Below are 16,658 nucleotides of genomic sequence, written 5' to 3'. Positions count from 1 at the left end.
ATCATAATCATACTGGGCGAGATTTCCAAACGTAAGTAGTAACATTCAGTGTCCAGCTTGAGAGAGATTTCAAAAGGCCGTGATTTTGAGAAAAAACTGAGCCGTCACCCTCTGTAAATTAGGCCCTTTTAAGATGTCTCAAGCTGGGCACTCAGAATTACTAGTGACATTTGAAAGTCTTGATCAATAATAACAAATAGGTAAAATAATAGTAATACAAAAATAATTATACAATAGCTGAAAAAATCCCCCCAAATACTTGGACAGTATCCCCCATGAAAATCCTTTAACAATGAAATGCATTTGAACAAGAAATATGTATCACTAAGTCAGACAAGAAATTGGGCTAATCCTTAATGAAATTATGCATAAACTTGGCTGACTAAGAATGGCTAGAACAGAAGAAGCAAAAGAAAAACAAACCAAAATGAGATCTTGAAAGGTAATGAAACTAGGTCACTGTCCTACATTCAATGAAAGATGCATGCAGATCCATCACCCCAGCACTATTCTATGCCAGATGAACAAAGGAGATTGTCCACTAAAGTCAGGGTAATACATCTGCATAAATTATATGGCAAACTTTTAGCACAGCAGAAGTCTCAAGATAATTAGAATTTACAACACTGAATAATATTTTAAACACAGACAGTACATTAGCCCACAAAGAAGCTTACATTCATCATAGCAGTGTATCATCTCATCACTTCACATAGTCAGAGGCTATAAGACTGGGGGATAGAAGTGCAGCTAGAAAAAGTGTATGCACCGTATTAAAGGTAAAGTTTGAGTATTATTGGAAATGTGCATATTATAATTACAGAGATAGGCCAATAGAGCATGGAAGAAAAGATGATTTAGTCCCACTTAATTGCTAAATATAAATGTAATTGCAGTAGAGAACAGAGTCGGATTGCTACACAATAGGCCTGAACGCCTTTGTCTCTGCCAGTTAAAATGCCAATTTGTTTTCATGGATTAATCAAACATCAGATTGTGTATATCAGACTTTGGTTGGTCTTGTTCCCCTTCTTCCTCTCTGGTATTTGAAGCTCCAATTCAACACACACACTTACTTAAATCTGCATAAATTATAAGGCAAACTTTTAGCACAGCAGAAGTCCCTGGGTAATTAGATGCTGAATAATATTTTAAACAGAGACAAATAGTGATTTAAACCACACACACAGGTTTTATCATCCATTTTGCCTCAGAATGATTTATTAAATGTGCTAGCAATAGCAGACTGGAAATATTTTAGAGGTTATTTCAGACACAAGGCCTTTTTTGCGTTATATTAAAAATTATTTACCTGGGGTTGTTTACATAATTCAGCCTCTGTTGTGGAAGACACTAATTTCAATGTAGGACATAAAAGCAATAATTTCAGTGGCTAGTTAAAAACCTATCCTGTAACACTCTTTACGTAACAACAATTTAACCATTACACATACCATTTAATATTTTCTATCAAAAAACCACTGGGAAAAGTGTGTTTGATTTCGTACTCACTAATTTCAGAAGACTGTAAGCACTAGAGAGGGTATGTCTTCTAGTGGCTGCTGCCCCAAACCCACAATTTTGGGGCAAGTAGTCCATACCACAAAAGATGATGTCAGCTTTATCTTGCATTGGAGGGCACCATGTGGGTGGATGGATCAGATGATACTGTGGATCACAGTTATTTGCCTGGCCCTGCCTCTTTCTCATTTCTGTGATTTGATGCAGGTGGTGCACTCACGAAAAGGCTTCTAGAGGGTCATGGATATTCCATGCCTACCTCTCCATACATATGTATAGATGATATCTTCCAGAAGAGGAAACAATCTTCATTGTTCCAAATAAATATTAACGCGAGTGTCAGAGTCTTGCTTACATTACTAATTAAAGGCCAGATCTTACTGTCTTAGGTGAGTAAACCCATTCACCTGAGAAGTGAGCAGGGGGTGGTCCTAATTGAACATTTACTTTCAGCGACTATGCTGGTAGTTCTAAGGTATTTTGAACTAGTAAGCTGATGTTAATGCAAATGATAATGAACTCCCTTGGGCTAGAATTTGCAAGTGCAGCATGATTTAGTGATTTAAGCAAAACTGGAAGTCAGGGAATACGGGGCCACGTTCAGAGTCCCATATTTAAAGGATGATTTTAGGGAGTTGCCTAAACTCTAACTCAACTAGCTTAGCATATATTAAAGACAGTGGGTATGATCCACACACTTATTTAGGTGCCTAAGTCCTGTTTTCTGGGGCCTAAATCCTGTTTTCAGGCACTGCTGCAATCCACAAAATTTCTGCTCACCTGCTGCCTCACCCTATAGACCAGTGGTGGCAACCTGGGCCCACGAGCCACCTGTGGTAATCCACTGGTGGGCTGCGAAACAGTTTGTTTACCTTTGCATGTCTGCCCACAGCTCCCTGTGGCCGCGGTTCACTGTTCCCAGTCAATGGGAACTGTGGGAAGTGGCACGGGATGCAGGGATGTGCTGGTTGCCACTTCCCACAGCTCCCATTGGCCAGGAATGGTGAACTGCAGCCACTGGGAGCTGTGGGTGGTCTTGTGGCCTGCCAGCGGATTACCCTGACAGACTGCGTGTGGCCTGTGGGCTGCAGGTTGCCCACCACTGCTATAGACAGTTAAACTTGTTGCCTAAGTTTTTGCCTTTGGACATGTGCACTTCAGCCTCACTCCAGGCTCTGGGGCACCTATCTCCCCACATGAGCATGTGCACTGATGCCTCCCACTAGGCATTTGGACACCTATCTTCCACCTAAAGCCCAGAGTGATTCAGAAACAGGGAAAGACAGGCATCCAGCTACCCAAATTGTGTGTGTGTGGGGGGCCGATCTGATAAGTAACCACTGAACACGCCTCCTAGACTGGGCCCCTCAGGCAAGTTTGCACAAAACACTCAGGGAGCACAAAACACGCACATTTACACAAAATCCTCTTTCTACTGCTCTGGTAATGTAAAGGGGTAATTTATGTTATAGTGATGTAAAGGGGTCTACGTGTAAATGAAAACCAAGTCCTCAGACTCATTTACACTCATATCAACTGAGTGTGTAATGTACCTGCTGCACATATTACCACCTTATATGGTCCACTGAGTGAGCAAAAGGTGGTCTGAACTGGGGTGGTTTACCTGAAGAGGGTGTGGAAACAAATGGTGAAGGAGAAAACCAAACAACAGTAGCCCAGTCTTCACTTTACCTTACAAGTCACTTTCACCTTCCTCTTAGAAATAGACTTGAACCAAATTTCTAGATCTAAACATCCCTGAATTTGGAGAGGGGTTGGATTTCAAACCTGATATGGATAAGGTTGTCAACTTCCTCAAGGACCTGCCTCTTCTCCGAGGCCCCGCCTGCACTCACTCCATCCTCCATCCCTTCGTCACTCGCTCTCCCCCACTCTCGCTCACTCACTAGTTTTCAACAGGCTAGGGCAGGGGGTTGGGGTTGGGAGGGGATGAGGGCTCTGAGCTCCAGGGTGAGATCAGAAATGTGCGATTCAGGGTGCAGGAGGGGGGGTCCGGGCTGGGGCAGGGGATTGGGGTGTGGGAGGGGAGTGAGGGCTGCGGTTCCCGTCCAATGGGAGCTGTGGAACTGATGCTCAGGGCAGCACCTGTGGGCGGGGGCAGTGCATGAAGCCTCCTGGCCACCCCTCTGTGCAGGAGCCGGTGGGACATGCTGGCTGCTTCTTGCGAGCCGCACAGAGCCTGACTGCCCCGCTGTGGCCAACCAGACTTATAGCAGCCTGGTCAGCTGCGCTGATCGGAGCTGCCAGGGTCCCTATTTGACCAGGCATTCTGGTTGAGAACTGGATGCCTGGCAATCCTAGATATGGATCAGAATTTTTCAAAAGGCCCCTCTATCTATAATGAGCTGTACCAAAATCCCAGCTCCAAACACTTCCAGATGTCCCGGGTATCCAAAATTCACATTTTGCATCTTGGGCCTATCTCTACTTCCAACTCTGGACATGTTTGTTTTTCCAGCATTTGAATAATTTTCAAATGGTGTGACTTTGCCCATCTACATCAATTGTACTCCACCATCTTCCCTAGCTTTAGCCCTTCCAGTTTCACATTTCTTTTACTGAATTAAAGTCATTCTTGATTTAACCACATAAGATGAGAGTCTAAGAATCGACATGTACATTAAAGATAGTAACGTATTTTCTACTAACAAAACTAAATTATCCTATTTCCACTTGAATTGACAATAGAACACAGAATCAGTTAGAAACTGGAAATATCTTCTTTCTAAAACCAGCACATTCTTCATTTGTGCAATGTCTAAACACTGCAAATCTCAGCAAAAAATTGCACTGAAATGGTAGGTGGCTCCTAACTGTTACAAACTTTATGATGGCTTTTATGTTTAAATACCATTTAGCAGCTGTTAAAGGTCAGCACATATCCTTTCCTTTGCTAGTGTAGAGTCTGAAACTGCCAAGAAAAGAATGCATGGTGCATTAAATAATGTTTAAATGTAGTAATTATTTTCTTGATTTCTTTTCCCTGGGTAATGAAAGGGATCACTTAAGTATTTCCATTTTTCTTCTTACTTCCATCTGACAATGTAAAACACTAATTAAATTATTTGTACCATAAATTTACTTACAAGGATGACACATTTTGTACACAAAGCAAGCAAAACACCTGACACATTGTACAGTGCCAGGTGCTGCTAAAAATGTGCAATACAGATTGTTATCTGAAGGCTCAAAACCCCCCCCTCCCCAAAACTTGCAGCGATGTTTCATTATCAATTTTATTTCCTACCATACACCAAATGTACAGCACAGAACACAGTTTTGTTGCTTTGATGTAAGAAATATTAATTGTATGAAGAAACAGTATACAAACTACTCCAAATTAAAAAAAAATGCATACATCATTGCTTTTTACAAAAGGTCTAATTTACAGTATAGCTCATCAATGCAGTTTAACACAAAAAAGAAAAAAAGATCAGTGCACATTACAAAACACATCAAGTACAAAGGAAGCAAATAAATACGAACATACTTCACAAAACATCCTGAGCAAACAATCCAAACACAGACAAATTAACCTGAAGCCATTGTAAATCATAGTAATAAATATATAGGTTGGCAAGAGATTTTTTTTAAAATGTAAATTAAATAAAATATATAACAAATTTGTTAAAATATGTAGTTAATTACATTTTAGTCTTTGTAATGAGTGAACTCATTTTGTATGCATTTAACAAGTATAGCAAATGTCTGCTTTTTTTTTTTTTTTTTTTAGCAAGTACAATAACTTTAATAGCAAATTTTTGTTTGGTGTCCTCCTATTTATATTAGACAGCACATACGGTAGCTTTTGAAAAATTGATTTAAAAATAAACACAGCTCCTAAGAACATACATCATCTTCTGTCTAAACTAAGATTAGAGGGTTAAACCAACCCTCAAATGAAAAGCAAGCCCCACCTAATGCAAAACAGTGATCACAGTGCATGAATTGAATCACCTTTGAATATTACTTTTTGTGCAGGAACAGTAATAATATATGTGTATATGTCAAGCCTGTGAGTGCCACCATATTCATTCTAAATATAAATGAGGCTAATAAAAATAAACACTTTCATTGTAGCACAGAAAAATTAAACACACGCTAGATCCATGTATACATTTACACTGAGGCACATATGCACATGAGGTGTGTGTGCATACAAAAAAGGCAGTTTAGCTGGTTGTTTATACCTTTTTTTAAAAAAAATAAATATAAAAAAAACTTTTGAAACAGTGCTTAATTACTTACAATCCCTGAAATAGACATTGCCTCTGTTATAGCAACTACTAAACTCTGATTGATTCAGAAATTCAAAACCCAGGCTAACTGAATACAGATGCACAGCCAAGTACCGTTGTACGCGTGTGCGTCTCTGTGTGTCCATATGTACTGTAGCACTTGGCACCCTACCAAAAGACTGGTAACCAATTCGATACCAACATTGTCTTTGTGTATAAGGAGGGGTTAAAATCAACCAGTGCATTGCTACAGTTCAGGTTAAGAGAAAACCAATTACAGTGAGACTGGAGCATTATTTTTCTCCAGGTTGCCGCCTTCTAAGCTTCTCTCAGTTCCAACTAGTATGATAAATGCCATTTCAGGGGAGATTTGTTGGACTAACTGGTATGTACAAAATGTTCAGTTTGGATGCTTTTGTATTTTGCAAATACAAATGCATAATCATATTGGTCACTTGTCTAATGTAACAACATATTGTACTAAAAAAGTACCAGTCATATCAAATCATCTCTCTTGTTTAGGGATGATTAGTTTTTCTCTCTGAACTAACTTGGAAAAAAACCTGCATCGTTAAAATAATTCTGAAGTTCTTTTGAAACATTTTAAATAATTGTTTGCGTAGGCTAAAACACACAGCCAAGTCAAATGCTTTGCTGATTGCTATATTTCATTATTGCTAACAAATTCTTCAACACACTGTGTTCCAGCAAACTGTGCTTTTTAGAGCGCAGGTTCCCCACTAGTGGGAGCCATTTATCTTTTCATTCCTTGCTTCTTCACATCTTACCTTACTGCAAACCCACTTCTGATACAAAGCCATTATAAAAAAGCAGGATGTGATGAAAATAAAACTAGAACAACAGTTCAGTCATTTGTTACTTTCATAGTATTTTTTTTTCTTCCTGTACAAACCCAGCAAGATATTTAATTTACAGTATAACTTTCAGTCTATTTAAAATCCCATTGGAAAATAAATTAATAAACACATTTGTAAAAATATGGCAGGCCGCAAAAAGATAAAAAAACACAACTCTTTGATTAGAAATAAATAAAAATATAAAAAATAGTTGCACACACTTTTTACATTCACTTTACAAAAACTGAGTGCAAAAGAAGGAAAAAAAGGAATTGTACTGAAATAAATACAATATATTAATTGAGTGCATTGCTGTTAATACAAATAGTCTGTTGTGTTTTCCTTCCTTTTTATGTCAGCTGGGAAAATTAGTGCAATGTTGCAATTGTAAATGCAGCACGGCAACCTACACGCGTTAGCAGTACATGAACTCCTAACAGATCCATCTGGAGTTTACTGCTGTTAAGTAATTTCTGTTGCCCATCAGCCTTCACATCCTACACATGGATGCCCTTCACTGCCTGTTTGATACTTTCCAGCAGAGCTTTGCATTCCGGGGAATAGTCCCGTTCCAGATTGCTGTACATGTCTGTGAGTGTATTTACATATGCTTCAAAGTTCTGCTCACTGATTGGCCCCTAAATGAAAACAAAACATATTATGCCAATTTCAGGAGCCAAAATTAAGGCCTCCCCCCCCCCCCAAAAAAAAAAAAAAAAAAAGAATGTTAACACACAACATGCAAAGTGACAATTTTTCGGTCCTGTCTGAAAGCGACTGGGGAAAGCTGAGGTCAGATGCATGGCAGACATCCAAGTTACTGATGGGCTCGTTGAAGGTGAAGGGAGTTTAATGTGTTGTGGGAACCACATGCTCACCCTCTAAGAAGGGAGTGTGAGGCATTTGTCTTAGGTGTGCCCTGCTCTTTAATTCTGGCCACATTCTGTGTGCCTTACTCAAGCATGTAACGGAGGGGAGGGATAGCTCAGTGGTTTGAGCATTGGCCTGCTAAACCCAGGGTTGTGAGTTCAATCCTTGAGGGGTCCATTTGGGATCTGGGGCACAAATTGGGGATTGGTCCTGCTTTGAACAGGGGGGGTTGGACTAGATGGCCTCCTGAGGTCCCTTCCAACCCTGATAGTCTCTGATTCTATGGACTGACTTGGAGTACAGTGGGATTGTGTGTTAATAAGGTAAGGAGGATTTGGATCTTAATGGGCATACATTGTTCTTAGCTCCAGAGGCAGTTACAGAACAAAGTACCATGGTGGGTGGGGATGGAATGGGGTAAAACCTTATGAGCAAAATGTACAATCTGGGTTTTAAGAACAAAACGGGGAGTGTCTGGGTGTGCAGAGCGCGAAGAAAGACAGGTAGAAAGAGAATGCACACACATACTGAGACAAATCCTTAATGCCCTGGTTCAGCAAGTACTTAACCAGGTGCCTGACTTGAACCAAGTGAGTGGGTTCCACTGACTTCAGTAGGAGTGTTAAGCACTTCTTGAATCAGGCCCTCAAACCAAACTTTTATTATCTTCAGTGAAGGGAGTTGGCCAATTCCCAGCCAAATTACAGAGCAGAATCAATAAACTCCTCACATGTTTGCAACAAGATGACTGTACAGTAAAATTAATATAGGACTTGATGAGTGCTGTCAGAGATCCAACTGAATAAGACTCTAGACCCTCATCTTAACTGTAGCAGGAGCTGAGAGTGCTCATCACCTCACAGGAGACACTCACTGCTTCACAGGACCAAGAAGAAGGCCTAGTCTATCCTAGACTATGTTGTGATTCTTTTCTGGCACTGGTGCAGTTGTATTGGTGCTAAGAGCTAATTTAGTTGGAATTCAGACATATACAACACTGCATTGTGAAAATCTACTGAGAGAAGATTATCATGATATAGTGCGGTCCATGCTGTTGGCTGGTTCCATGTCATGAGGAGTGAAGATGTCTGAGCCCTGTCTAGAATAGGAGTTATACCACTGCTTTTGTCATGGTGAAAAAATGGATACAAAAATTTCTAGTGTAGATCAAAACCCACAACCAGATTCTTGGATCTGGCTGCGCTGCACTTGGTGATGGATGTGGTTGGGGGGATGGGAAAGGTGGCTTTCTGCTTCCCTGATCCTCAACCTGACCAAGACTGAACCAGCACCTGGCATAGCTTAGAGCAACCTATAGGTTGATGTAAACGAGGGAAGCCCCCTAGGGATCCTCCTATGAGTCTGGGATTCCTTAAATGCAGTGAAAAGGGATCTCAAGGAACACTCTTTATGTCTGGGGTCCAGAGCACAGAGCCACCAAAGGATTCTCCCCTACATCAGGGAAAATTCAGAATGTGACAATCAAACTCATTGCACATAAGATACTGGAAGGACATCAGAATATCAACTACAGTTACTTCCAGCCTGAGCTACCCAGAAATGCAAGGTTCCATCCTTAAGGGTACCCATATCCCATTACAAATCCCAGAGACATGCAGTGTAGTTTGATTTTAAATAAACTAATGTTTTACACGGGATGGGATTCTACTCCTGGAGGGTAAAGCATGGGCAGTATGTGAATATGGCTCCTCCCACTTGGCCTTTGGCATGGTTCTGTTTTGAATGAGAATACACACCAGCCACCCTGAATCTTGTATAGAGGGGCCTTAGGAAAGTGATGCAAAGATTTATTCTTGTATGGATGAAGATTGCCTCATGTTACTGGAGTGCCTCGAAGTCCAGGAGACTTAGCTTAACCCTGGATGGGACAGGGACATTCCTTCAGGTTGGGACTAGCATAAAATACTTGCCTTGCATCAAATATTTGCTTTGCATCCTCTTACACCAGGGCAGAGTTTGGGCTCCACTACCTCTCAATTAGGGTTACCATATTTGAACATTCAAAAAAGAGGACACTTCATGGGGGGGGGCATATTTGCTCATGCCTCCCCAGTCCTGTCCCAATTCCACCTCTTCCCCACCCCTATCCCACCCCCATTCCAACCCCATCCCCAAAGTCCCCACCCCAACTCCGCCCCCTCCCTGACCCACTGGACTCCTTCCCCAAATCCCCGTCCCGGCCCCAACTTCTCCCCTGAGCGCGCTGCGTTCCCCCTTCTCCCCCCTCCCTCCCAGCTGCGTGAAACAACTGTTTTGCAGCGCAAGCGCTGGGAGCTAGGGGGAAAAAGCGGGCACTCTCTTGAGTGATCAATATTCACTCTCTTTCTTGACAGGTTTCAGAGTAGCAGCCATGTTAGTCTGTATCCGCAAAAAGAAAAGGAGGACTTGTGGCACCTTAGTTAGTCTCTAAGGTGCCACAAGTCCTCCTTTTCTCTTTCTTCAATGCTCAACCCTTCTTTGGAGAAAAATAATCATGGCAAAATCCTGGATGTTTTTAGATATTTAAAAATTCCTCCCAGATGGCAATTTAAGAACCAAAAAGCTGGACATGTCTGGGAAAATATGGATGTATGCTAACCCTATCTCAATATTTAAAACAATGCAGCTAGTAATATTCCAAACTTTATGCATTTACTGCATCATGCTCATGTAGAGGGAGAGTAATGAAGTGTGGGAAAATTGATTCAACCCTGGAAGGGAGTCCCATGTGAGAGGGAATGGATCCCACATCAGTGATGCACTGAGTAGACCACTCTGGCCAGCCAAAAGTGGAGACAAATGCTCTCAAAGAAGCAGCAATGGTTTTAGCTGCAGACTTACCATGTGTGGAAGCTGAATGTCGGCAAGGCTGGTGATGAGGGCTTGGCTTAGGCCAGCTAATTCCTTCAGCAGGCTCTCGTTGTTTTGCTCTATAAGTTTGTTCTCTTCTTCTATTGTTTTCAGATTGCTCTCCATAGATGTGATCTAAAATCACACACACAACAAGACCGTTGGCAGCATCATGACTGGAGTTGGAACCCAAAATGAAAGGTTTCTCTTGGAAGAGGGAGCACAAGACTGTGAAAGCTGCCAATTGAGATCTGAACCTCAGTTACGTTTTTATAAGAGTTGCGCATAACACAGCCACGAGATACTCATAATAGGGGATAAGTCACATTAATTCTGAACCAGTGAACTCTGCTGTTGTTTCACAAGGAAAACTTATTTAAATGAAGCTGTAGACAGTGGCCCTGCTGAGTGAGGAGTGTATTGTGTGGGGAAGATGAGTTCAGAAATGGATTAGAGACCCCAGGCCTCAAGCTGCTGGGGAGGTGGAAGGGTCAGTGTGTAGTTGGGAATGGGGAGTGTGGCCTCAGGGCTGCGGGAAGGAAGAAGAAAGCTGATGTTTACATTGCTCTTCTGTTCTCACAGCATCCCTGCTGATTGACTATAATAGCAGCAACACTGGTATTAGCTCTTGGGCTACTTTCCTGCCCTCCCCCTTGGTGGAGGTTAGAGTTCTGAACTGATTGGGATTGGAAATAGGGCAGAGAGTGGAGACAATAAGAAATGAAACATACCGGGGAGGAAATTGAGAAGTTGTGTATGGAAAAAATATGATTGTGCAGTCGGTCTCTGGACAGACAGAAGAAAATATAATTTTTTAAGAACCAACACTGAAAAGCACCTGAGGTTAGCAAAATGGCATCCTTTTCTGGAGAATAACTAACAAGAATGAGAGAGCTTGGCATGTACACATCATGAAAGTTCACATGCAAAAACCTGTGCTGAAAAACTGAAGCTAGAGATGCTGGGTCCTGACTCTCCACAGCCTAACCTCTTGTTTAGTAATTTATATCTGTGCAAAGTGGGTGAAAGTGCTACCATCGGTGAGATTGCAGAATTCTGAATTGGTACCATTACCACAACTGCAAATGACCACCTAAGGAATAGAGCCATGACGAATCAGGCCCATTTGTATCTAACTGCACACAGATTTCATAAGAGGGTTTCATGAACTCTGCACACTGTATTCATTTTTGCTGCTGGAATCTCTGTCTGATAGTGACCAGATTAACTCCTTGAGTTGTGGCGGCATAAATAAAGAAAGCAGCAGCACAAATCACCACGATCCCTGCTCTTGAGCTTCTTGATACAATCACAATTGTTGGCCAGGCCAATTTAAGAAGTGACAGGGCAAAGACAAGCAGGGGATGTGCGGATTCAGCAAGTCTCTAGTTCAGGCTATAATGCAGGTGATTCACCAGTACTAAATACCACACAATCGTCATTTGAGGCCACTATAAACTATATTGAACTTGTTTGGGATGAAGTTGGATTCAATCTTATTTTTTAGATCTGTTACTCTTCAGGAAGTTCAACCTAGAATCTTAATGATCCTAACATTCTGAGGCAAGTTTCTGTTCTCACTTTCACCTAGTTCAGCAGGTGAAATAGGAGTGAGTATATACGTCACCCTGTGTATTTACATACTCAGCTCAACCTGAACTGTGGACCTGCAACCAGCACCTTCACCATAAACTCACTCCTATACAGAAATAAAAAAATGAAAAAGATCAAGAGAACTGTGCCTTTGCAATAGCTCCTACCCTACCTAATGCACTGCACAAGCTAGCAAATGCAGCTGTTGTCTGCTATCTACTGTGCAGAGGCAAAATTCAGACTATTTAAATAAAAATATTCATTAGATGAACATTGTGAACAGAACTAGGGAAAACTGTAAATAATAATAAGGATTACTTTCAGTAGTAGTTAGAGTGTGTTAATAAGAAGTCACAGTCTTGTGACCTAATGGCTTCATTATATTATTATGAAGCCTCTCTATGTTGGTTCTTAAAATGCCCACAGGATATCATATGCAGGCGTGTGGTTAACAAAAGAAAGTGCACATTTTATACCGTAAATATGATTTCCTTGTTTGCTAAGATTAGTTCCCAAAATGCTTCGTTCCTTTTATTCACCCTGCAAGTCTTTTATACTAATACACACCTGTTCACTGTTAAATGGAAAAAGCTTGTCAAAATTTGTTTAATCCATAATGCAATGGCATGTATGTAGATGAGAAAAAGGATACATAAGCTTAAAAATAACATTATATATGTACATTAGAACTGGTTGAATTGTTGCTTTGTTGTTATACCTGGGTTTGAAGTTTCATCATGTCAGCTTCAATTTTAAGATTGGATTCATTCAATTCTTTTATTTCCTCATCCAAGTGTCTGATTTCCTCATCACTCTCAATACCTGCAAAAAGGTGAATGGACCAAAGACAGGTTTAAATGTGAACATGTGAAAAGAAGTAATATTCTGTGGGTACCTCTGCACTGAACTGTGTAGCATAAAAAAACAGGCTTTCAGATTAAACTGGGGATCTTTAAATGGGTTTTTACTGTTTGTCAAAACTGCATCCTGTGTTGAAGCGTCCTTGAAAGCAGGAAGAGAGATCAAGGGTCAAAGGGTAATTTGAGTTTCATTGAGCCAGTGTATTTCCCTGTCAGAGTAGGTCCCATCACTGTTCAGTAAAACAATCAACCAAAGCAGGGAGAGAGATGTGAGAGGGAAAGGAGATCTGTGGGCATTGAGAGAGGAAAATCCAAAACACAATCTTTAAAAACAATAATACAGGGTATGTTGTGGTTTTGGTGGAGAATTTTAGATGTAGCAGAAAAATAAGAGCAGTTCCTCTCCCCCTCCCCCTCCAGGGGGTCCGATACTCATAACTCCATTGTCTTCAATAGAGCTATGACAATTGACACCAGCTGAAGATCTGCCCTGGTACTGCAAGGAGCTCTATATGGGCTGACCAATACAGAAGGATCCGGGCTTTAGTTTGCTGTGATACATGGTGTGGTTTAAAATACTGTGAGAGGGAAATTGTAGAGAGGCCAAAAGAGGCAAAAAGCAACATGGAGAAAAAGCAGCACTCTCTATTTACACCTACCAGCTGAAAATGAACAACTCACCAAAGGCTCAACACAAGCCTGATCCTAGATGTACTGAGCAGCCCCCTGAACCCCGTGATGAATGTTTTCCCCTCACTCTGGGTCTAATTCTGCTTGCAGATTAATTATTTTTATTGCTGTAGCACCTACAGGCCCCTAAGCTCAGCACCCCATTGTGCTGGGCATATTACAAGCATGCAGTAAGAGACAGATCCTGTCCTGAAGACCTTACAGTCTAAATAGACAATATGGACAAAGGGTGGGGCAAGAGAGAAGGTTATGCAGCAGGGTAAAGAATACCACCAAAGTCTCCTGAATCCTGTCACTGGGCCCTACCCACTGGAAACAGAATCAAGTTCCCTATAACTATTTGACAGATGTTCCCTTCTATTTAATGTGGGGAGAATTGTCAAAGTATTGCATGGAGACTGAGCAATATAATATGAAATTAATGGAAACGAGGTAGCTAAACTCTGCTTTTAACATGTATCCCTCTGTGGGTTTGTTTGAAAATCTTTATTTAACTGAGCTAACTCCTGCTGGTTTATGAATAACACAGAAAAAAACAAACCCCAAACCTGAATCAGACTTAGTTGTGTACCTCACATGTTATGGTCCACGGATGTAAATGATGTGTGAATGATGTGTATCTTCCGTGAAGAAATTTTGTTATTGTTTTAAAAGAATGAGAACTTAAATACATTTATATCCATTTTCAGTCCCCTTTATATGGTGTAAAGAGGCAACATGTAAATGAGAATCGGGTCCCTAGCAGCTGTATAAATGTAATCATCATTTGCATGTCTCCTTACCCCCACTTGCTTTAAGCTTGATAGTCATTAGTTCTTCTGAGATTTTGCCCTTTTTTATGGCTTGTGCATTCAGAGGACACCCTGACAAGCTAGAAAAGATAGAAAAAATGCTGTGACCCATGTGAAAATGGAAGCAATCCTTTCATAGTAATATTACAGTGCTCATGCTCAGACCTCTATTCCTAAGGTCATGTCAGCAGCTCCATTATAACCTTGTTACAGGAAATAAAATAATTCACAAAGCTATTTTAGCTGTAAAAAAAAAAATTCTGACTTGAAAATTGGCACCGAAGTCTCAGCCTCGAAGCAAACTATTTTTACAGTCATTTCAAACAAATGAAAATAGCAGCGGGAAGTATTCTAAGGTTATGTGAATGTGATATTTACAGAAATCTTGAGGTCATATTGGCCCATCAATTTTTAAGCAAAACTTTCCACTGTGTTTATTGAGGAATTACACTTCAGAAAAAAGGGGGCAGTAGCATGCCTTTAAATGCTGAGTATACCAATTAAAAAAAATAATCTGATGTACAGATTTTCACTGTGCCTAACTATTGTATCATTTTGATGATGCATAATAATGATCAATATGATGATACCTCTGGATTCATACTATAGGTTTTTTAAGAGATTCTATTATATATAGTCACTTTGCTTTTTGATGACTGTCAGAGTTATCTGCTATTTCAAATCTTACAATTGGTAATTATCTGAAGCCATTTGTAGAGAGCACTCAAGGGCTAAGGTTGACTGCACGGTCTTTAGAAGTAAACAAAAAGAAATACCCCTATGCTCGAGAAATGGCAGAGGGATTCATATTCTGATGTAGTCAAGCTGGGAGTGAAGGGAAATTTTGCACTAGTGGGACAAAGTATTGTTTTTGCTTAGCTTGTGAAAAATAAGGGTTCTAATGAAAGTGGTGTTTCCACACACGGAGCAGTGAGGGCTTCTAAGATTTGAAGTATAGTCTACTATTTCTTTATCTTGAGCAGACTACTGGCCAGAAGGATGTCCCAATGCTAGCAGACCACCAGAAACTTGTTTGGTCTTCTCTACACTGGGAAAATGCATCATCTTACAAATCATGTTAACTAGTGAAGTTCTTAAGATTTTTTTCTCCTTCTAATCTCTTCAGGGCTGGATCTAGAAAGCACAGGTCTCATGTAAACATTCTCCTGCATGGGGATGGCTAGCAAGAATTTAGCAATTTGTATAATAACAAAATTAATGCAATTGTTGCTTCTGCAAAACCTTGTGGTGAAATTTCAATAACATTTTGAATTATCTGCCAAAGATACACAATCAATACTAGTAATTTCATATAAGTCTAGCTACCTTCTTCTTGTACCAAAAGCCTGTAATCAGTCTCAGGAAATCTAGAAAGATCTGTGAAAGTCATTGTCTTGTGGGCAATGTTAAAAATAGTTGTAACCTCATGCAAACTCTCAAGTTATTCAGCTTCCTATCACCTCAACTGCTATATAAACTCTTTATAAGAATTCAACATAATTTAATTAGATTACAGCTCTATTTTTTTAAAAGCAACACTACAGTGGATTGTCAAGAAAAAACAACAAACAAGAGAGAAAACACAAAATTATACCTTCTGTGGGTGACAAAAACATTATTAACATGACCCAGCCCGTTGCAGCCTGGCAAAGGACAGTGTGGCAGCTCTTGTTTGTTCAGTTTCCAGGATAATGAAGACCCATGGAGAGGACTCTCCTTCTGTCTCTTGGCAGCCAAAGGACAACCAGAAGCAGTGCGATGAGAAGTGTATTTACCTGATATGTGACCTTGGCCATCACAGCCTATCACTGGACATCTACAGAAACACAGCAAAAGAATCCTTATATTTACTCAAGAGAACAGAAGACAATAGTCTAACAACAGCCATCTAAGAAAAAGAGTCTAAGTGGCTACTATGCTGTCTGTGCTACTGTACTAGGGCTTGATCCCAAGGAGCACCTGAAGGTCCCACTGATGTCAGTGGGAATGATCGGTGTTTGGCAAATCTCAGGATTAGGCATTTCTAATACAGCTGTATGCCTTAACCACTTCTGCACTGACATCATACAAAACTATGTCAAAGAGAAAAATAATTATCATCAGAGGGGAGAAAAAAATCACATTTTAACGGGTTTGTGAAAAGGCAACATTTTTTGTTCTCTATTCAAATTTTTGGCTAAAAACAAAAGGTGGTTTTCTGCACGTGGAAACCTGTTATTTTCCAAACATATTCCAAATACTTGGCAAAGTGAACCCTGGTAGTTTTGCAGAGCTCTGTCAGTATTAATGAGAACATGCCTAGGGCCTTTCATATGACATACCAGACATCCGAAAGACAATCACTAACTGAAATACTAAATACTAAGA

At 40.5% G+C, this 16,658-nt stretch overlaps 1 protein-coding gene across 4 annotated transcripts in view; it reads right to left on the bottom strand.

Annotated features, from left to right (window-relative positions):
- Positions 1-5,312: 5,312 nt before the first annotated feature.
- ST18 (ST18 C2H2C-type zinc finger transcription factor) overlaps positions 5,313-16,658 on the bottom strand; it is a 201,344-nt gene continuing 189,998 nt past the window's right edge. For all 4 annotated transcript variants that reach the window (XM_084620818.1, XM_084620815.1, XM_084620817.1 and 1 more), the window contains 5 exons: positions 15,886-16,107; positions 14,283-14,371; positions 12,669-12,772; positions 10,349-10,492; positions 5,313-7,275 (listed from right to left, as the gene is read on the bottom strand). In XM_084620818.1, coding sequence (XP_084476944.1) covers positions 7,135-7,275; positions 10,349-10,492; positions 12,669-12,772; positions 14,283-14,371; positions 15,886-16,107 — 700 coding nt within the window. In that variant the 3' untranslated portion in view covers positions 5,313-7,134. The remainder of the gene's footprint in view (positions 7,276-10,348; positions 10,493-12,668; positions 12,773-14,282; positions 14,372-15,885; positions 16,108-16,658) is intronic.

This window comes from Lepidochelys olivacea (assembly GCF_965140295.1).
Source record: "Lepidochelys olivacea isolate rLepOli2 genome assembly, chromosome: 2".
Lineage (NCBI taxonomy): Eukaryota > Metazoa > Chordata > Testudines > Cheloniidae > Lepidochelys > Lepidochelys olivacea.
This window is presented reverse-complemented; position numbering and strand designations above follow the sequence as displayed.